The sequence below is a fragment of the Triticum dicoccoides genome, chromosome 3A (assembly GCF_002162155.2).
Source record: "Triticum dicoccoides isolate Atlit2015 ecotype Zavitan chromosome 3A, WEW_v2.0, whole genome shotgun sequence".
Lineage (NCBI taxonomy): Eukaryota > Viridiplantae > Streptophyta > Magnoliopsida > Poales > Poaceae > Triticum > Triticum dicoccoides.
Window position 1 is genome coordinate 760330857 of NC_041384.1, and position 21910 is coordinate 760352766.

The 21910-nt window shown below is 40.8% G+C and overlaps 1 protein-coding gene and 5 non-coding genes across 6 annotated transcripts; 2 read left to right on the top strand and 4 right to left on the bottom strand.

The window, feature by feature from the left end:
• Positions 1-1082: 1082 nt before the first annotated feature.
• On the bottom strand, positions 1083-1169 carry TRNAM-CAU. The gene is given in 2 exon segments: positions 1083-1118; positions 1132-1169. It is a non-coding gene; the product is annotated as a tRNA-Met (tRNA).
• A 7976-nt stretch (positions 1170-9145) lies between these two features.
• On the bottom strand, positions 9146-9219 carry TRNAI-AAU. Its single transcript has one exon. It is a non-coding gene; the product is annotated as a tRNA-Ile (tRNA).
• Positions 9220-14684: 5465 nt separating this feature from the next.
• Positions 14685-15283, top strand: LOC119270772 (metallothionein-like protein 2C). Its single transcript, XM_037552827.1, has 2 exons — positions 14685-14903; positions 14993-15283. Exons 1-2 carry the CDS (start codon positions 14767-14769, stop codon positions 15090-15092), a joined length of 237 nt encoding a protein of 78 aa, XP_037408724.1. The 5' UTR covers positions 14685-14766; the 3' UTR covers positions 15093-15283.
• A 2730-nt stretch (positions 15284-18013) lies between these two features.
• Positions 18014-18087, top strand: TRNAV-AAC. Its single transcript has one exon. It is a non-coding gene; the product is annotated as a tRNA-Val (tRNA).
• Positions 18088-18145: 58 nt separating this feature from the next.
• On the bottom strand, positions 18146-18219 carry TRNAI-AAU. Its single transcript has one exon. It is a non-coding gene; the product is annotated as a tRNA-Ile (tRNA).
• Positions 18220-20089: 1870 nt separating this feature from the next.
• On the bottom strand, positions 20090-20176 carry TRNAM-CAU. The gene is given in 2 exon segments: positions 20090-20125; positions 20139-20176. It is a non-coding gene; the product is annotated as a tRNA-Met (tRNA).
• Between the last annotated feature and the right edge of the window lie 1734 nt (positions 20177-21910).

Genomic DNA, 21910 nt, shown 5'->3' on the forward strand with positions numbered 1-21910 from the left:
AAGCACAGATTCTGCCACCGTAGATCGCGGATGGCTGCACATCTACACACACTTTATCCTAATCAATTAGACAGCGATCACCTGTGCAAGTATCTTTGTTGGTCCAAAAAAAGGCACGACGTCGATGGTTGATCAGCTCAATAACACCACAGGGAAGGTGGTAGGAACACATAAAGTAGGTTGGAAGATTATTTACCACCAGGTTACAGGGAACTAGCCTCCTACCGGAGGAGAGGAGAAGAGCCCGCAAGCTGGAGAGGTAGCGGTCCAAGGAGTGGACGAGGGGGCGTAGGCTGAGATAGGGAGTTTCAAGGTGGAAAGCAGAGGACCCAGGTATGGTTGAGACAAGGAAGAGATGGGGCGTCCAAGAACCGCTGCCATGGCAGAAGCCACGGAAGAATTGAAGTGCATGGGAATGAACACGACTTGTGAAAAATGATGGATCTAAGGTGAGTAGCAGCGGTGAGGTCCATGGCAAATGCTAAGCGTGTTGTCCGCATATTGGAGCACCAGGCAAGGAATTGAGGGGTGTTGGAATCTTATTAGTCACCGTTTCCAACTTTATGTGATGTGATGTGTGCACAGATCATGATGCAACAGTTGTATAATAATAAAGCAACTATTATTATTATACAGGAGGAAAACAAATACACAAAATTCCTTTTCAATTTCATTTTTATTCCTCCGTCAAAAGATGGATACTCGTGACAAACCGGCTAGCATGCCACGTACAATTGAGAGTTGTGACAATTTTTCTCCCTTGCGTTGATGTTCGATAATATATTCATATGGATGTGTCATGGTGCGATCCTGTTACCATGTGTTTTATGAAAAGAAAGGGATTATTTGCGAGGAAAAGAAAGATGGTCATATTATGTTCGTTCATCCATCCATTGTTCCCCATTGTTGTCAGCGTCTTATGTTAGTTATTAAACAAGCAAGACGGGGAGATTCAATCATGTGACCTGTGGAATTAACAAGTGGAGAAACTCTTGCTGCGCACACATTGCAGGTGTTTGTGTGCGTCTGTTCTCTGAGTATTTTACAGTTTTTTCTAGTCGAAAATAGGAGAAACAAAGAAATGGGGCGAGAGAGGCTCGAACTCTCGACCTCAGGATCACTCGCTTTAGCTATGAGACCTACGCGCTAGCCAACTGCGCCACCGCCCCGTTGTCTTCCCTTCAAAGCAAAAGCATCATTAATCGTTGCCTGAGCTAATGAGTTTTGTTTCATCTGTCCGAAGATAACTATTTATCATATCGAATTAATCCGACGGCCAGTAGCAATCGCATGCCAAGCAGCTCGAGGCCGGTAGCTTACATGAAAAACTTGTGATCCGCTTTGAATATTAATTAAGGAAAAGGATATTCTATGTTTTCTTAAAAAAACCTATGGCCATGTTTAATGTTTTTTCTTGGCCAATGTCATTCGGCTAGCCGTATTGCTTATAAAAAGTCATTACATCGTTTACAAGCAAATAAATAATCTCACTTGAGGGGTCATCGCCCTAGTTACATGAAATATTGTTGTGAACATGGACGTAATTTCTGTTACTTGTAGTGTTCTTTTTACTGCATTTACAGTTGATGCCATGGGTATTTTTAGATTCCCAGCTTCTCTTTGTGGTAAGTTATCCCAAATCATCGGGAATGTTTGATGGGGTGATGAGGAGAATAGGAGAAGAACTCATTGGCTCGCCTGTGACAAGATGACAAGACCAAGAGGTGAAGGGGGTATGGGCTTTCGTGATCTTATACTATTCAATCAAGTGCTTTTGGCGAAGCAAGCTTGGCGATTATTGTTATTTCTGGACTCTTTTGTGTGTCAAGGTGATGAAAGCTAAATATTATCCTCATGGGCATCTTATTGATACAGTCTTCCCCCAAATGACATCGCTTACTTGGCAAGGTATTACGCATGGGCTTGAGCTGCTGAAAAAGGGTATCATATGAAGAGTGGTCGATGGTGCTAGTATAAATATTTGGAGGGATAATTGCCTTTCTAGGGAATCTGGCCTGAAATTTACTGATAAGAAAACCAAAACCAAGATCTAATGGTTGGTTGATTTATTCATGAGTGGCATAAGGAGATGGGATAAGAATCTATGATCACGCATCTACTTTACTCTGTGTGTTCTGAATTTGGGTGAGGGAGATCTCATCGTCTAGTACGCTAGCATCATGAGAAAAACGGCTTGTTTTCGGTGAAGAGTAGGTATAGGTTGCCCTCAATCTCAAGGACAAGGAGATTGATTTGGGGAATTCCAGGGTGGCCGTAAATGGAGAGAGGAGGCTCTGGAATATTATTTGGAAGGCTAACGTTCCTCGGGAAATTAGAATATTTGTTTTGGCAGGCTGCCCCTAAGGCTAATGTGTTCCGTATGGCGTTGAGGGAGGTGTGGAATTTACAGGGTGTTCCGTACGGCGTTGAGGGAGTTGTGAAATTTACCATCCGAAGAGATCATACTAGAGAAGTTAACATTTTCTTTTGGGATTATATTGGTGCGTGCTTTAGCATCAAGGACGCGGAACTTAGAGCGACCTTCTCCGGTCTTTATATCGGTATCACTCTTCACAAGCCCATAACTTTGGAAATTGACTGTTCTTTTTTGGCTTACTTTCTTGTACATGATAATATGGACTTGACAAACCTTATTGATCTAAAAAAAGAAGCGTTGAGTGTCTCCATTATGATGAATTTGAAAATCTCTGAGATTAACAAGAAGGCTAATATGGTGGCACATGAGATTGCGAAGTTTAGTGTTGTTAATAGATGGTGTTCTTATTAATAGTGTTTCGACCTTTGGGGCAAATGTAACAAATACGGATGTTGTATTATATGGGTGGGGTAATTTTTTAAAAGAAGTTTTGTCCAACAAAAGAATTACGTTTTAGCTAGCTCGTGAACAACTGGGTTGGCATCCAGTTTTCATAAGATATCTCTACAAACTCCATTGATAAAATTATGCAGTTGTGAATAATCGCTGTTAAAGACATATCTCCTCCCGTCTGCATGACCACAATGAACTACAAGCAATCTGATTGCATGACGATTGGGTTACACCCCTAGTAGCGTGCCAGTTCTATTCTACTACCTCCGTTCTTGAAAAAATATACTTCCAACTTTATTAAAAAGTCAATTTTTTTATGTTTGACCGTATTTATACAATAATACATCAACATTTATGTCATGAAATTAGTAGCATTAGATTCATGATAAAAATATTTTCATCATATGCCTTTTGGTTTCATAAATATTGATATATTTTTGCGTAAACTTGGTCAAACTTTGAGATGGTTTGACCCTCCAACAAAGTTGAAACTACACTCTTTCAAGGATGAAGGGAGTATCTCACAGCGCTAGGATCTCTACCATCGATGCACCTTGGACATATGATAGCTTACTGCATGACCCTGCCTCTTTCCTCTAGAAATTTGGCTATTGTGACTGGTTTGTCAAAAGTTCTCCTACAAAATAAAAAATTTGATGGGTTGTAGAAGTACAGATGGATGTCCAATGTGCCCATGGGCTTGGTTGGCGCAAAGCTTAGATGAAATAAATGGGTGCTAGGCGCAATCCGGGTGTGTCTCTACAGCTCGATGACAACGTGGTTCAGCTACTGCATCTGTATACTAGACATAATGGCATGAAAGCTACTCCCTCCGTCTCAAAATATAAGAACGTTTTTAATACTAGTATAGTGTCAAAAATGTTCTTATATTCTGAGACAGAGAGAGTATCTTCTTCCCCCCACCCCACCGCGTCCCCCCGTGACGAGTACTTTAATCATGACTTATGTCATTACTGGATCATAGCTGTAGAAGTAGGGATGGATGATTCAATGCCCTACTAGCTCCATGGGTAGGGTTTAATGCATAGCTAGGCCCCGAGCAATAGGGCCTTGGCCCAGGGCATGGCAGCAATTCTCCTCGATGACTTATAGCCATAGTAAAGATTTTTCAACTTTGTGTCACTGTAGCACGAAGGTAGCAGGGGGAGTTGGTCAAACCTGGCTACGACCCTGGCTGGGTTGGCGCAAAGCTAGCTAGGAATTGTGCGGTGCACGAGCCATCCACATCCTCATCTGCAGCTCTATGGCGATGGGCATCAGCTATTGCATTCATGCACTCGACAAAAACACTGTCATGTGTAAAAAAATTGTACGAATGGATTCTAAGTATTAGAAGGATAATACAAAGATGAATATTTAAAAAAATACTTAAGAGGGTAGTTAGAACACCTCTGCATGTTCTTGATAGATGAAAACAAGGGAATTAGCTGAGTATTACATCTGGATGCTCTATGAGCCAGCTGGTGAGCTACTAGATTGAGTTTTCTTGGGATTATGTAACGTTCTTGTGATATATGGAGGCAACACACTAACAATCACATAGGATTTGACATAGTTTCTAGGATTCCATTGCAGGGTAAAGTGAGTTCATACGGAGAAGGATAATGGAGTAAGAGGTCAGAGGTGTTCGACAAGAAGCCTTATGTGATAATTTCTACTCCCTCTGTAAACTAATATAAGAGCGTTTAGATCACTACTTTAGTGATCTAAACACTCTTATATTAGTTTACGGAGGGAGTACATCTATAGGTTCCAGAGTCATCTTTTAAGAAAACAACTAGGTCATTTTTCATGTCGGCCCGTCTAGAGTGCACAATAGGGCCACACCACTTCAGGCGGGTCCCTTCTTCATGTTGTTGTGCTTCTCAATCTTCAAACCTTATTGTGTCATCACCTTGGTTGTGACAGATTAATGGACAACGAAGTTGATAGATTCTCAGTTGGGGCCTAATGGACCGGTGCCCTAGAGCACCATCAAGGTTTTGACCTTGACCCGCTTGATCAACAAATTATATATCACAGCTTCAAGGTGTTAACAAGGAAACGAGTCAAATCTGTGTTGTTTAGCTTGAGAGGACCTTACATTTGGGATCGCCCGCAGAGACTCCTAGTTTTTTTTTTTTTGAGCAAAACAAGCTAGGCTTTATTAATCAGTTACGTTTACAGATATAGCAACCGGGTCATCAGGAAGACCCAGCCATAGATGCCTCCCTTGAGGTAGAGAAACACCAAACCTAGCAAGCCTATGAGCGTCAACATTGGAAGCTCGAGGTTCGAAACAAAAAATACACGAAGAAAAACCTTGAAGACTCTCTAAAATTTCTTTTATAACTCCTCCATCCTCTCCTCCTACACCTTGATGGATGTGGCTGATGCATTGCTGACAGTCTGAAGCTACTTGAATATACTGCATTCCTAGATCTTGAGCCAAAGCAAGTGCTTCCCTGCAAGCAAGAGCTTCCAGTATAGCTGGGTTGACAAGACCACGTATAGCTAACAAAGATGACCCAAGATATGCTCCGTCTCGATTTTGGTAGACTGCAGCCGCTGCTCCCATGTTGTGATGAACGGACACACCCGCATCCACATTAATTTTAACATATCCCTCAATTGGTGCAATCCATTTTCCTCTAACATGGCTATCTTGTTGCACTGTTATCACACGTCCTTCTTGCCCAATATTTAACTGATCAAATTCTGTGATAAACTTCCGAACAAAAGCATGTGTGTCATATGGGTTCTGAGTAATTGACTCATGAATCAGTTTTCTTCTTGCATGCCATATTGCCCATAAAGTGACTGCCATACGAACAAACTCATCATGTTTGAGAACCTTCAGCATAGCGAACAACCAATTTTTTAGCGGATGGTTTACTTGTTGCTATCATGTGCTCCAACAAGTCATGATCCACTAGCACCCACACGCAGCGCGCCATCGTACACTCGAGCAGGTTGTGATGCCATGAGTCCCGAGCACCGCAGACATCGCACTCCTCCTTATGCGACATATTTCTATTTTTCCGCACATCTTCGGTGGGGATAGAATTCTTGGCTAACCTCCATAGAAACATTTTAATATTTGCAGGTATCATAACATTCCAGAGGGAGGTCCAAGATTTACTCATATCGGTCGTATTAGACGTACCTGGCCGTTCTTCTAGCCAGTCTTCCCTCCTCTCTTTTTTATCTCCACTACCATCTTATATGCAGAGCGAACAGAAAAAATCCCGTTCTTCTCAAAACCCCATGACCAGAAATCGTCTATGTTTCTTGTACAGACTGGAATTTGCAAGATCGCATCTGCATCATATGGTAAGAACACCTGCTGGATCGGCTCGGCATTCCATCTAGAATTTCCATGGTCCATTAGCTCGGACACTAGTTGTGGAGGTTGAGCAATCAACGAAACAATGGGTCTCATATTTTCTGTCTGTGGAATCCAGTTCATGTTCCAAATATCCGTCGTAGTTCCAGTACCCACCCTGCGAATAAGACCCAGCTTTAAGGTATCTCGCCCTTCCATCACTGACCGCCAAATCTAAGAGGGATGATTACCAAGTTCGGCTGTCCAAAATCACCACCCGGATAGTATACAGCCTTAAGGATTCTAGCGCTCAAGGATTCTGGGTTTTGAAGAACTCTCCAGGCCTGCCTAGCAAGGAGTGCAAGGTTAAAAATTTCAAAATCTTTGAACCCTAAGCCCCCCATATACTTGGGCATACTCATAGTGTCCCATGAAACCCAATACGGCTTGCGTTGTCCTCTCTTACTGCCCCACCAGAACACATTAATCATGGAAGTTAAACTCTTGCATAATCCTCTTGGAAGTTTTAAACAGGACATAGAATACACCGGCATAGCTTGGGCTACTAATTTAATGAGGACCTCTTTGCCAGCTGCTGACAATAATTTCTCCATCCATCCCTGTATTTTGCTCCACAAACGATCCTTGAGATATTTAAACACCCCATTTTTGAACTTCCCACATCAGATGACATACCAAGGTATTTCTCCTTCAGTTGTTCATTAGGGACATTCAAAATAATTTTAATAGCATATCTTACCTCTTCTGGGCAACCTTTACTGAAAAAGATAGAAGATTTGTCTTTATTAATTCTCTGCCCTGAAGCTCTAGCATAGGTTTCCAAAAGAAGAGACACCTCTTCAGCCCCCTCACTATTTGCTTTAAAAAACAGCAGGCTGTCATCTGGAAACAACAAATGGTTAACCGGTGGAGCCGATGAAGCCAGTTGTATTCCTGCCAGACTGGATGACTGAACTCTAGATTTCAAAAGGCACGAAAGGCCCTCTGCTGCCAGCAAAAAGAGGTATGGTGAAATAGGATCCCCCTGATGGATACCCCGTGTTGGATTAAAAGCATCAAGTTTCTGCCCATTGAAAAGCACTGAGAATGAAACCGAAGTAACCATCCCCATCACAATGTCCACCCATCTCTGTGTGAATCCCAACTTTAACATTATTGCCTTCAGATAATTCCACTCCACTCTATCATAGGCTTTCATCATGTCAAGCTTTAGCGCACAGTGTCTGTGCTTCTGGGCCTTGTTTCTCTTCATAAAATGCAGACACTCATAGGCAGCAATAATGTTGTGAGTAATCAAACGACCACGAACAAAGGCAGACTGTTCCTCAGATATTATATCAGGTATCACAACCTTCAGACAGTTTGCTACAACCTTAGAGCTAATCTTGTAAAGAACGTTGCATAAACTTATAGGGCGAAATTGAGAGAGTAGCATTGGATTTTTTTACCTTTGGGATCAAAACTAGGATTGTGTTATTTATCTCTTGTGCACTCTCCAACCCTTCAACGATACTCAGTACTACCTTTGTGACCGCATCCCCACAAATATCCCAGTGCTTCTAGAAAAATTGTGCTGGGAAGCCATCAGGCCCCGGTGCCTTCTGGGGAGCCATCTGAAAAAGTGCTTTCTTAACCTAGTGCAAGGTTGCATGCACGGTGCTGTTGTTGGTCTGGCCCAGTAAGAAGGTGGGCGTGTCAGGCTGACGCCACTTTCACATCATTGATGTTTTTTTCATTTTATCTTCACATTTTAGCTTTATTTTTAATATTTTTATATTTTGAAATATTATTAAAATATATGTATACATATATAAATATAATTTACATAAAAAATTGAAAAATGTTAATCATGCATTTCAAAAGATAAATATGTACACAAAATGTTAATCATGTGTACGAAAAGTGCTTGTGACATTTACAAAATGTCACGCGTTTAAAAAAACATACCTAACATCTATGAAATGTTTATACAATGTGAACAAAATTATTTGTGTAAATCAAAAACAAATATTTCATACATTTAAAAAATGGTTCATGAGTTTCAAAATGTGTCTGAAACAATTTCAGAAAAAGTACATGCAATGTAAACAAAGTGTTTGCATAACAAAAAAAATGTTTAATAGCATTAAAAAATATATGTGGCATTTTAAGAAAAAATCCAATGGTTCAACCACAAAGTCCTTGAAATTTTAATAAAAATATTGTACAATGTAAAAAGGTTCCCATAGGCCAAAAAATGTTTATTTGCATTACAAAAATGTTCATGGCATTTCAAGAAAATATTCACCGTTGTTGAAAAATGTCCATGAAATTTTTAGGAATATATATACTGTGTAAAAAGTGTCCATGTAGTTTAAAATAATGTTTATTTTAATTGTAAAACTATGACGTCTATTTTGAAAAAAACTTATCTTGTTTTCAAAAATTATTCTGAAATTTGTTTAAAAAAATGTATATCATGTCTTTGAAAAATGTCCAAAGTATAAAAAACTATATTTCACATGTGCGCTGAAAATGTAAATTGTGTACTGAGAAGTAGATATGTGTTGAAAAAAAAACAGACAAAGAAGTAAAAGAGCAAAGAAAACCGAAGAATACAAAGAAAACCTAGAAATAAAGAAAGTAAAAAACAGAAGTAATGCAAACAAAGAAAAATCTAAAGGTAACCAGTGAATACATAAATAGAAAACAAAGGCTAGCAAAAGGGAATAGAAAAACCAAAGAAACCAGTAAAAACACAAAATAAAATGGTAAAGAAAAAAACACAGAAAACTGGAGAGGAACGAGCGAACCCACAGCGATAAACAAGCGGCAATCGACTGCGCTAATGGGCTGTCCGAATTAGGTACGGGCGAGACATATCCTCGGCTCTCACATCTTGGCCCGGGGTACGGGCCTTGTTAACAAGTGTTTTCACATTTTCTACTGTGTAAAAAAAGAAAAAGAAAAAGAAAAAGAAAAAGAGAGAATGGCCCATACAGGTCTCGAACCTGTGATCTTCGCGTTATTAGCACGACGCTCTAACCAGCTGAGCTAATAGGCCTCTTTAGTGGTGAAGTGTTCTTCCTTGTATATATTTCATTAATAGGCCCGTGCAGCACCTGTTCAGAACCCTGTGGTGAGAAGAAAAGAGCAAGCTGATATTATGAATCACAAGATGCAGCAATAAATCTTGGTCCGTGGCTATCTAAATTTCCATGTCACTATCAATGTTTGTGCGTATTCGTGGTTATTGGGGCCGTCTTGTCATTGTTACTGTGATGTGATGGGCACACAAATCATCTTGCAAGAGCTTCATAGTGATAAAGTCATACATATGCAAGCGGGTGAGTAACAGCAAGTATATATGCCTGCTCAAGGCGCATATTCAGACCCATTATTTCGATAATGCATCGATTTAAGCATTCCAAGAGAAAAAAAATCACTCTCAACTTCTGCGTCATAGGATCCATGCAGCCAAAATTTGTTTTTCATTATATGGAAAAAAGAACTATGTTTTCGCAGTATCCCTTCCTTCTCTATACTTTGATGGAAATATAACGTTGGCGTTCAAGACACCACATGAAATATCAGTCACCGGCTCACCGTTGGGTTCGTTCAGTCATCTCAAGTAATCAATCATTATCGCATCAATCTTTGGTTTGCGGCGTTTAAAATCCATGTACATATGCACGGGGCTAAAAGTTGTATATCGATCTGATGATTAGAACAAAAGTTTAAGAAGAGGATAAATTAAAACCGCTAGTGGAACCAGCTGAGCTAATAGGCCGCTCTTTCTGTTTTAATGTTGTCCACTCGGACGTGGAGTTTCTACACCCAGGAGCAAATGCTCCTGGTGTGAACAGATAAATTCCAAAATACTAAAATTCTAAAAAAATTTGTGGCATAGTTTCACAAATATTTGTTGTGCATGCAAAATTTCATTGCAAAATCACATTGGTGGAAGGCGTGGTAAAAAAACAAAACCGATGCTCTGAAAATGTTACTTACAAAAGCATTTTGGAGCTCTGATTTTGTTTTTTTGGCACGCCTTCCACCAATGTGATTTCGCGATGAAACTTTGCATGCACAACAAACATTTGTGAAAGTATGTCACAAAAAAATCAGAATTTTTTGAATATTTTTTCTATTTTTTGATTTTACTGTTCACACAAGGTGCATTTGCTCCTGGGTGTAGAAAGGTACTTTCCTATCCACTCTTTCTTTACAACCTCTAGTGTAACATGATCGATCAATACATGTGCAGTGCCAGCCCTCCAAATTTGAGAGGGTGCTAGATGACTAAGATGAATGAGCTTTGGCCAGAGATGAAGGGGTTAACCTAGTGTATTATGCCAGTTTTGGCCTAAATAGTGTTCAATAATAGACTTGAAATAGTCTAAAGAATAAATTTCGCTGTGGAGTCATACCCCTTTGGCCCTAACTAAGCTCCGCCACAATAAATGTTATATCGGCGAGCCTGGGTAAATGATTAGAAGAAAAAGGTAATAAGAGAATGAATCAAAAGAAAGAAAAACCATCAAGGGGTTCGAGCTAAGAGAAGAAGTCATCTTTGCTCGTTGAAGCAATCTGCAAAATGCGACAATAGATCTTGCTAGTTCCCATCTCGTTGTCCATGCTTGTAAGTAATCGTCGCTGTTGGTATCTTTTTCTGTCATTGTTTCTGACTTCTTGTGATGTGATGTGCGCGCGAATCATCCTGCAACAGCTACAAGATAATAAAGCCATATATGCAGGCGGGCGAATAGTGCTCAAGGAACATCTCTATCGACCCGTCATGTCTATGTATATCCCTATATACATGTGTTTCTTCTTGATTGTTCGAAACATCAAAAACTGGTTTTTGAATTTTCCCAAAAAAGGCTTCATGGAGGCCAAGCTCCAAAATCAATTTCCGTGCTCCTGTGAAAAAAATACTATGTTTTCATGACGCCCCTCAATATTCCTTCTCTAGATATATACCTGGATGGGAAATAACGGCCGACGTGCAGCACTCAAGGAGACATGTGAAATATCAGAGATTTTTATCCCCAGTACGTGCACAAAGTCATCATATGCGGCCAACTGTGCAAGCAAAATAATCAAGTCAAGAATTGCATAGCCCTAAATGGAGCTTTCCACTGGGGGCAAGAATTGGCACCACCCACTCAGTTTCCTTCTTACCTTTTTTTGCTTTGCTTTCATCCGCAAACTAACAAAAAGTGAGTTGATCTGTGATCTGTGTTAGAAATATTTAATGTGTGTTCAATAGTGCGCTTTGTCTGCTACTATACAACCTTTAGGTTTTGTGGTAGAATTTGGAGATGCTGCCGCGAGGTGTGTCCTATCTGGATGACCTTTTTTTTTTACTTTTTTTTGTTCGTCGATTTGATCGGCCTTAGTGCTTACCTTTGCTTAGCATCGTTTCAATAATTAATAATATAATTATGTGTATCATCTGATGCAGAGTCCGGTGGTAAATCCTCCTTTCTAATAGAAAAATATATTAACATATTTATTTCTATTTGACTGCACATGGCATGAAAAATCATAAATCTCTACAAGCGTACATAAATACAGTCATGTACATTTTGATTGGTTTTGCGGGTTTTTTTTCAAAAGCATGAAAATACAAATAAAACAGCAAGGCTAATGAGCCTGAGATATTGTGGCATTTATCAATACCCAAGCCTTGAATAATTTATCGGTTATGATGCTTTTGGTTCGAAGGAATCATATAGAAATTTCAGAGGGTTTTATTTGTCAGAAATCTTTTCTATGGGACTTCCTTGATATTGTAGGTATGGAACCATAAAATATTCATATGGCCTCCTTTCCATGAATTTGGAAGATAATTTCTGTTGAATCAAACCTTGTGGTTCCTTGGTTCAGTGACAACTTTGCTTGCACCTATTGCTTAAGGAGATTCTTGTAATTTTCTCACGGATCAACAACACAACATTTCTATAGCTATATTATATGTTCTATATTTTGAATTCTCATAGGATTTAATACATCATGACATAAAGTTCCTACGTTGATATTTCTTGTTTATGTGCTTTTGAAAATCCGCAAACGAAAGAGGCCACGATTATTCAAAAATAGTGGAAGTGTGACAGTTATTGAAATAACAATGGAATAGAGATGAAAATGGTTGTAAAATTCCTCTTCCTCATGTAATACCGAAAAAGAAAAAAAAAGCTGCCAGACTATTCTAGATCAAGGGGCACTGAGACTTTTGGCGACCTTAGGCTAAGAGGAAAACCTTTTTTGCCTCAGTAATATCAAAAAGGCAAGGGTCATCAACCAATGTATGGAATATAGTTACTTTTTTACGAAGATTTTAAAAATTGTTAGTTCAAAATTAACTCAATGCTTACTAAAAAATCACTAGTTAATACCATTATTTCCAACATCGTCAAGATCCTTCCTCTCCTGTAATAACACAAATTGTAATTACAGATTAGCACAAATAATAATAATTAAAAAGTATGAATCAATTCCAACAACAAATGGATATTGGCTCTAGTTCCTTATTGTAAGAAAGAAGCTAGATAGAGACAAAGAGAATCAAATGATGGGAGGACCCTATCCTTATTCCTCTTCCCTATACGGCGATCCATCGGTCGCCCGCGTCCATCCTTTTGCCAAAGTATGTGTGTACGTAAAGCATCTCTCATCTCATCTCTCCTTCCTCCTGCTCGCTTGCCCTCTCTGCCTCACCATTGTTCCTCGAACCATCAACCAAGAACCACAAGAAGCTCCTAGCCAATGAAAGCCTGATCTGCATCACTACTGAATTTTATTTGTCGTTTTAAGCGAGGACATGTTAATTATGTAATTATTGCATGAATATGGAAAAGGGTCTCATAATGCGATCATCGGTACCACTGACGTGGAGCACCGGAGGCCCTACAGAAAATATCAGTGATATTTAGTGTATTTCCACGTAAGAAACTAGTCGATTATATAGTTCACTTCTATAACAAACAAGTCAACAAGTGCATAGTTGTAGCTAGTTCGAGCGTTCCACCGGCGGGTGACAAGGACATATTGCCAGCACCCACTCGGTTCCTTCTCACCTCTATGTGTTTTGCTTTCTTTTTTATGTAGATACACGTAACGAATGGGACATGCATGGGCATGTGCATGTTTTTATGGAAGATTCAAAAACTGTATTCTCAAGCCAGAAATATAGACCATTAGGTTCAGCTCTGCTAAACAATGGGTTCGGTTCTTTGCTTAGTCTTAAGCTACTGTGATGTTATAAGGGATATAGCAAATTTCATTGGGTTCACTTGAACCCAATGATAATGAGTTGGCTCCGGCTGTGGGAGAGAAGAGAAAGGGTGCGCCGACAAGGAAATGGTGGGCTCAGTGAGGAGAAATGGGCATCAGGAGGGACCTTTGGAGGCATCGGTGCGGTGAGGAGAATAAATGGGGGGCCGTCAAGATGAGAAGTTGATGAAGGGAAGAGATATGATGCTTGCTGCTATATTTGTTGCCACTGTACTTGCTTCTAGGTGTTGTTTCTATTGGATTTTCTTGCTGCGAGCTGCCTCATGGAATTGAATGATAGTTTTCGGAGCATGATGAATGGTAGAGCAACAGATTGCGGGCGCCAACTCAATATGCTTCTGCTTCCGTGAAACCAAAAACTGTTGTGGTTATAGCTGTTAGAAATCATAGTTTTTTTAGTTGGGTTAGAAGTCATAGTCGAATTGGTAGTTATATCCCCCGCAAACAAGAAAAGAATTGGTAGTTCTATGATATTATCAAAAATATAAGAGAGAATTTGGACGCTCCGATGGAGATGGAAATGACTAAGAAGTGGAATCTTTTTACATGATAAACCATACGGAGATACTCCCTCCGTCTGGAAATACTTGTCGTAGGAATGTATACAAATGAATGTATCTAGAACTAAAATACATCTAGATACATTCATTTCTTGGACAAGTATTTTCGACGGAGGGAGTAGTACATATGACAGTATTTTGGACGGTCTGCTGGAGATACTATACCACACCCTTTGCGCCCCTTGGTATTTTTTTTTCTTTTAGAAACAGTATTTTCTTCCTCAAGTTTTGGAATTTGGTTCAAATTTGACTCACATACTAGTAACATTCAAGAGATAAGATTGTTCCTGCAATAATGCCTAAATCTTGAAGCATATAGGCATCATCGGTTATCGGCTGAGGTTGATATTTCCACCGACAACATGAACAAATAAAATTACATTAAAATAGGTATAGCTAGATTCCCACAGGTGACTTTTGGTTATAGTTCCTTGTAAGAAAGAAAGAAAGAAAGAAAGAAAGAAAGAAGCAAGGTAGTGTAGTAGAGATATGGACAGAGAGAATCAAATTGGGTGATGAGACGGCCCTATCCTTATTCCTCTTCCCTAGGCGGTGGTCCCTCGGTTGCTCGCCTCCATCCTTTGCCAAAGTGCCTGTACCTATACGTGCGTGCAGCATCTCTTCTCCTCCTTCCTCCTGCCTATAAATAGGCCTCCACGCCCCTCCATTATTCCTCAAGCCAGCAAGAAGCACACAAGAAGCTCATAGCCAATCAAAGCCTCTCCATCTCCGAAGCTCCAACCGAACCGAGGATGTCTTGCTGCGGAGGAAACTGCGGCTGCGGCACCGCCTGCAAGTGCGGCAACGGCTGCGGCGGCTGCAACATGTACCCGGAGGCCGAGGCCGCCGGCGCCACCCTCCTCGTCTCCGCCACCGCCACCCACAAGGCGTACGTCCCTTCTCCTTCCTCATATATCATGCACTCGATCGTAACAATATGACTGTATGTTGATCTTGGTATGGGTGGGGTACGTGCAGGAGCTCCGGCGGCATGGAGATGGCGGCCGAGAACGGCGGCTGCGGCTGCACCCAGTGCAAGTGCGGCACCAGCTGCGGCTGCTCCTGCTGCAGCTGCTAGATCATTGATCATCGATCATGCATGCACCGCGCGTGCAGCATCGATCATATCGATCTACTACTACCATACCATGTAACCGCTACCTGATCGAGGGCCTTATCTATGCACCTGACCTGCATCAGCAGTCAGGTGCCATGCCATGCTTGTTGTAAACAGGCCCCCCTAAATAAAATCTCCCTGGTTTAACTATACGTGTGTGTCTGTGCTATGCATATATCATCACCTTCTTTTTCTTTTTCTTCTTCTTCATGGCTCAAAAAACACTATTTAAGAGCTGAGAGCGTTGAGAAAATTTGAAATGATCATAAGCAGAAGATTAAGATGTTGTGAGTTTTGCCCAAGAAAATGAATATCTAATAAATGTTGAAGACGTACCTGAACGGAAAATATCAGTGGATGCATCTTACCATGCATGCTGATGCTCGAAAAATAAAAAAGGATGCCGCTTTACCATATCTTTATCTTTACCTAATATTAAAGGGAGAATTGTTTCTCCAGTTTTTTTCGTTTACGGTGGGACCAAAATAATTTTCGTACGTCCCAGCGGTTTCTCCCGATTCCTTTCTGTCCGAAAAAAAAACACAGCACGCACAGATCCGTAATGGGCCGGCCCATTAGCATACCAACAGCCCGCCCCAGCAAAAACATATCCAAGAATAAATATTGCACTGCAAGGAATTGAACCCTGCCGCTCAAGATAGACGCTAAGAGTGCTAGCCAGTAGACTAAGCAAGCCTTGGTATCTAATAAGCAGCGCAAAATTTTAAATTTAGGTAGCAGTCACGCGAGATAGTGAGAGGAAAAGATATTTTTAAATGTAAATATCTTTTGGAACGCGAAAAATTTGCAAAGTTGTTAATAAAAAACTGAATCTCAAACTTTTTTAAAAGAAAAACAATATTTCTATTTTTATTTTATTTTTTGAAACCTAATTATTTTTTAAAACAAGGAGGTACTGATGTGATTATTTTTGAAATTAGCAAACATTTTAAAAACACAAATATGTTTTGAACTTTAAATTTGTAAAGGCAAATATTTTTTAAAACATGTTTTTTTTTAAAATGGGAGGTACTGTAGCTAAATTGCTTTAATCTATACCTATTAATAAAACTTGGCGAATATTTTAAATATGCGCACCTGATGGATTGTTTTAGTTCAGTTTATTAAACTAGGGACATGGAAGGAATCTTTTTCTCTGTCGCGTCTTCACGTACGACCAGTTTCACTCAGCCCAGTGACTCCCGTCAAAATGCATGAGGAGTCCAACTAAGGTTTCATGGTCTATCTGATACAAACTACTCAATTTATATGATGACACATACATATAGTATGTGCAGTGCTTTTTCCTACTCCCTTTGTTCCTAATATTTGTCTTTTTAGAGATGTCAAATGGACTATATATCTCATACGGATGTATATAGTCATATTTTAGAGCATAGATTCACTTATTTTGTTCCGGATGTAGTCACCTGTTGAAATCTCTAGAAAGACAAATATTTAGGAACGGAGGGAGTATTATATTAGCCAGATGATTAAAAAAACTTTGTTTAACGTTCTTGATCTTCGCCGGGCACGAAAGCGACTAAACAATCCAGCTATTGGACCTGGCCAACCTTGGTTAGTGACAACTGGTACCGCGACCACCGGCGACGAGGACGGCAAAGACGACAAGCGGAAGCATGTGTCTAATGTTATATTGAAATGGAGGATGTGGACCTGAGGATGAGGCATTAGTCATGTTTATTATGTTATGGGCATTAGGTGATGTCTTTAGCGATGCTCAGTGGATAAAGGGTGTGCAAGAGTTGTTTTCTCCCGTTGCAACGCACGGGCATGTTTGCTAGTACTTAATCATACGAGAAGATCAAGTTTCTAGCTTCGAATTAGTTAAATTGTGGACCTCGTCTCGACAAAAGATTTTTAAAAATATTCCCTTTGGGAGAAAGCAAACAAAGACTAAAACGAATCCTTTCACCAAAAAAGATGGAAATAAATCATGAGCGCCACTTTGCGCACCAGCTGGTTAGTTTTTCAAGAATTATTCGCTTTACACAGGTTCCGACACGATAATATTGCACTTCGCTGGCACGACAATATTAGCAAGACATTTCCCCTTTTTTTCCACTGCCAAAAAACATATTAGCAATATATTTTAAACAACCAATCAATGCTACATATTATTATTTCACTTTACTGTTGTCATTGTGTTGTTTTCATATATTATTTTCTGTCGGATTGTTGGTGTGTGGCTGTATGCATCTTAGTTCTCTATGTGATTGATACTACTCTAGTTGCATTTTATTTTAGATTTACTACTCTAGTTGCATGGAAATCAGCTCAGTAGCATTTTACTTTATTTTTTGCCATGGCCCATTAGTTTTTAGTACACACACGAACGGCCTTGGGCCTATTATTTACATGCCTAGCTGTACAGATGGTGCATTTCCATGAGCCCAAGTAGCATACTCTAGTTCATTTAACGGAAAACTCTGTTGGTATCTGAAAATGGGAAGAGTTTCTTTGCAAGAACAGTTCAGTAACACTAGGGTTGAGCCAACTATATTATGATAATCGTTGGCCTGCAATCAAGCTCTGCATGCGTTCACATGATGAATTCTTTTCTTGTGGATCAGTGACTTAAGCATATATAAGTTGTAAAAATTTCCAGCTTCTACAGTTTTTTTTTTTTTTGCGAGATCAGTGTGTTATTCCAAAAGTGTTGGACAGAACTGTCATCAAAATTAGTTCAATGACAGTTGGCCAACTATATATAAATTTCTGGTTGGGCTGTGATACTTGTGTGAAACTAATTTTCTTGACATCGTATATTTTTTCTTCTTATGAACCAGTGGAGCATTATTTGAGCATCCTATATATCAGTTGTATGACCTTCTAGGGGAACTTAATTACCTGATCATTATGGTTTCGTGGTGTAGTTGGTTATCACGTCAGTCTAACACACTGAAGGTCTCCGGTTCGAACCCGGGCGAAGCCAAGTTTTTTTTTGTTTTTTTTCATTGTGCACAAAAAAAGAGAAAACAAAAAAAAATTAATGGCCCATACAGGTCTCGAACCTGTGACCTTCGCGTTATTAGCACGACGCTCTAACCAGCTGAGCTAATAGGCCTTTTGCTCCTTTAAATTTTATTCAAGGGCCATATTATACATTACTTGTAGACATTTATATTTGTATAACCTGAGTAAAACTCGTACACCCCCGTGGTGAGAAGAAGGGAGTAAGAAAATCACTAGAGACTCTTTTGGGATCTTATGAATCACGAGGAAAGAAAACATCTTTGATCCAAACCGATCTGCGTAACGCAAAAACAAATCTTGGCCATTGGCTATCTAGATTCCCATTTTCACTGCCCACGTTTGTAAGTATTCCTAGCTGTTGTGGCATTTTTGTCATTGTTTTTGTGATGGGATGGGTATGCAAATCATCTTGGAACAGCTACGTAGTGATAAAAGCAACTATATATACCCACTATAAGTGATTCAACAGAAAATAATAATTCTCGACTTCTGCATCACACGATGCACATAGCCAAATTGCATTATTATTATTTTTTGACTGAGTACACTTTTATGGAAGAAGAGCAACCTTTTTCGCGGCATTTCTCCATTTGTATTCCTGGACAGGAATATAACGGCTGGCATGGAGCACCCAGGACACTATATGGAATACTGGTCACCTCACTTAATCGACCATCATCATGTCAATTTTTTGTTTGCGCCGTTTAAAATCATGGACGTATGCATGGAGATAAAAACAATTATATCGATCTTATGATGAGAAGAAAAAATTAAGAGGATGAACCAAAAGAAAAATCACCGGAGGGAGCAAGTAGGAGAATCATATTTGCTTGTAGGAGCCATCTACAAAATATAGCAATAAATCTTCGTCCTTGTCTTGTTTCCCATTTCATTGCCCATGCTTGTGAATTTTTGTCTTTGTTGGAATCTTTTTTGTCACTGTTTTTTATTTTAATGTGATGTGTGCGCAAATCATTATGCAACCATTACATAATAATAAAGCCATATATTATTATACAAAAAGAAAACAAATACACAAGATTCCTTTTTTAATTTCATTTTTGTTTCTCTGGCGGTGATGAGCCAGCTAGCATGTCATGTACAACTGAGAATTGTTACAAATTTTCTCCCTTACATTGATTTTTGATCATATACTGATGTGTCATGTGGCGCTCAAAGTCTTACCATGTGTGTATGTATTTTGAAAAATTATGCATTGTATATGTTGTTGTGCTCGGTTTGATTCTGAAGAGAAGGGATACCCCATATGTATCAAGATCAAATGCTCTAGCCCTTCCCGTCATCGTTGTGTCCCCTCTAATGATGTCTTTGCGATTGAAAAACACGATAATCTTTCCATGAGAAAGAAGCAGCACCGGGAGCGCGTGTTCTAGAGTTAAACAAGCAGAGCGAGGCGAATCAATCGGTGTTCATGCCAGCCAGCTTGCCAACCTGCAATCTGGAGGTTTCAACTTGGTTGTCAAGACCTGAGGCCTGCCTGAGTGGGTGCAGCTATGCGGGTGCTGTCTTGCCAGCTTCAGTTTGCAAGGAAAAGACTCGCCCTGCTACAGAGCAGCATGAATGGTGCGAGATTCGTGCAATTACACACGAACAAGCACCAGACCTGCTACAGGTTTAGAAAAATCAGCGAGTGAAATCTTTTTATTCCAGAACCAGAAGAAAGGTTGGTTGCAGGAAAAAAATTAAATAAAAAATGTCCAAAAAGGGACAATTTCAACCTGCTACAGGTTTAGAAAATTCAGCGACTGGAAAATTTTTATTCCAGAAGAAAGGTTGGTTGCAGGAAAAAAATAAATAAAAAATGTCCAAAAAAGGAAAATTTCAACCTGCTACAGGTTTACAAAATTCAGCGAGCGGAAATTTTTATTTCAGAAGAAAGGATGGTTGGAGGAAAAAAGTTTAAATAAAAAAACTCAATAAAAGGGAAACTTCAAAAAGTTTGGGGCGAGAGAGGCTCGAACTCTCGACCTCAGGATCACTCGCTTTAGCTATGAGACCTACGCGCTAACCAACTGCGCCACCGCCCCTTGTGATAGATTTTCAAATCTATCCTTATTGTACCTTTAAATTTCTTGGTCGATCAGTTCATGGAGGCATGGAGCCTGCTTCGATACAGATCAGGTGTTCAGTTTCACGTCCCAGCAAATTAAAACAGATAGTGGCCGGCAGGCTGCAATAACAAAATATTTGTTCATAACATGATCCATTTGTGGATACATCGATCCCATCTCACCTCGCCACATCAAGATAAACATTAAGCAACGACACGATACTCACCTGGAAGCGGCAGGGAGCTTCGATTTAGGGTTGTTCTGTCGATTTAGAGGAGGAGCTCGGAATGATTTGGGTTGTGCTTCGACAATCCTTTGTTTTATTGGTCTGGGAACTCCGCTATGCGTGAGATTCTGAATTTTTATAGTTTTATGCTTATGTTCAGAGTGCAGTCGTCAATGCTTTGAAGTACTTGGACATCCACCATCAACTTGAGATTGAAGAGGGGGAGAGGTGTGGCTGCTCCCGGGAGTAGGAAATCCAGTCTCGAATTACAATCCACTCAAAACTTCTTTTCCAAATTTCTGCGACTTCCCTATGATGCATCAAACATTACTTGCTGATTCCTACTAGCTACTCCCTCCGTTCCAAATTACTCGTCGTGTTTGAACTAAAACCACGACGAAATTTGAACTAAAACCACGACGAGTAATTTGGAACGAAGGGAGTACAATCTTGTAGGATTAAAGATGTCATGACAATAAAATCATATGAATCAAAGAGGCCTTAATTCAGGCTGTCTCCGTTCGGCAGGAGCAGATAGTATAAATTACCTGTGGTGGGGCGTCCCCGGCCGCACGCTGGATGGCGTGCTGGCGTACCTCGACGGCGACAACAACCCGCCGTTGACCTATCCTGCGACGGGGGCCGCCCCGTCGCAACACCGACGCGCATGGGCGCCAAGGAGGTTCGCCTCCTCCTCGTCTTCCTCCTCTCGCTCATCTTCCCATTCCTCCGGTTCTCCGGCGCTTCTCGGCGTCAAGGCCGAGCCCGCGACGGAGACGCCAATCGGTCGGCGCACTCGCAGCGTCGGCATCGTCATCAACGAGGGCGGCCGGCGTGCCTCCTCCTCGTCGGCTTCTCCGCGCTTCGTCAAGCCAAAGATGGAGCCGGGGCTGGCGCTGGTGAAGGCGGAGTTCGACGACGACGACGCTGCCCTAGAATGGGCGCGCCAGAACTCCATTGCGATGGAGAAGGCGCGCTGGGAGAAGGAGAAGGAGCGCCAGCGCGCCGCCCTGCGCCGCTTCGAGGAGCGCCGACGCGGCCGCGATGAAGACGGGGTCGCCGTCTTATGCGACAGCGACGACGACGACGACGCGCCGCCGCCAGTCCGCCATGGCGACGCCGGGCAGGGGTCCAGCAGGGGCGCCCACGTCAAGGAGGAGAAGGCCGCCGACGACGATGGCGGCGAAGGCGGCGACGACTTCAGCCCCTTTCTTTTTTAGATTAGGTTAATGTAATGAAAATGCGCGAATTTCATCGAAATTTGCCATGTTTGGTCGAAATTTAACTAGTTTTTATCATAACTTCACTAAACGGTTCTTCTTTTTTTATTTTAATACGCGCCTGGGGCGGCCCTGGGGGTCGGCGGCTGGGGACCGACTCGCCCACAGGGCCATTTTTCGTCGGCTCATCCCCAGACGGCGCTTTTAGACGCCCCCTGGGGGGCCAACGGCTGGAGATGCTTTTAGGAGCAGCAGATTTTTTTT

Coding starts and splice junctions, on each gene's coding strand:
- LOC119270772 (XM_037552827.1), top strand. CDS start 14,767: ATGTCTTGCTGCGGAGGAAACTGCGGCTGCGGCACCGCCTGCAAGTGC. Junction 14,904..14,992: donor GCCACCGCCACCCACAAGGC/GTACGTCCCTTC, acceptor GGGTACGTGCAG/GAGCTCCGGCGGCATGGAGA.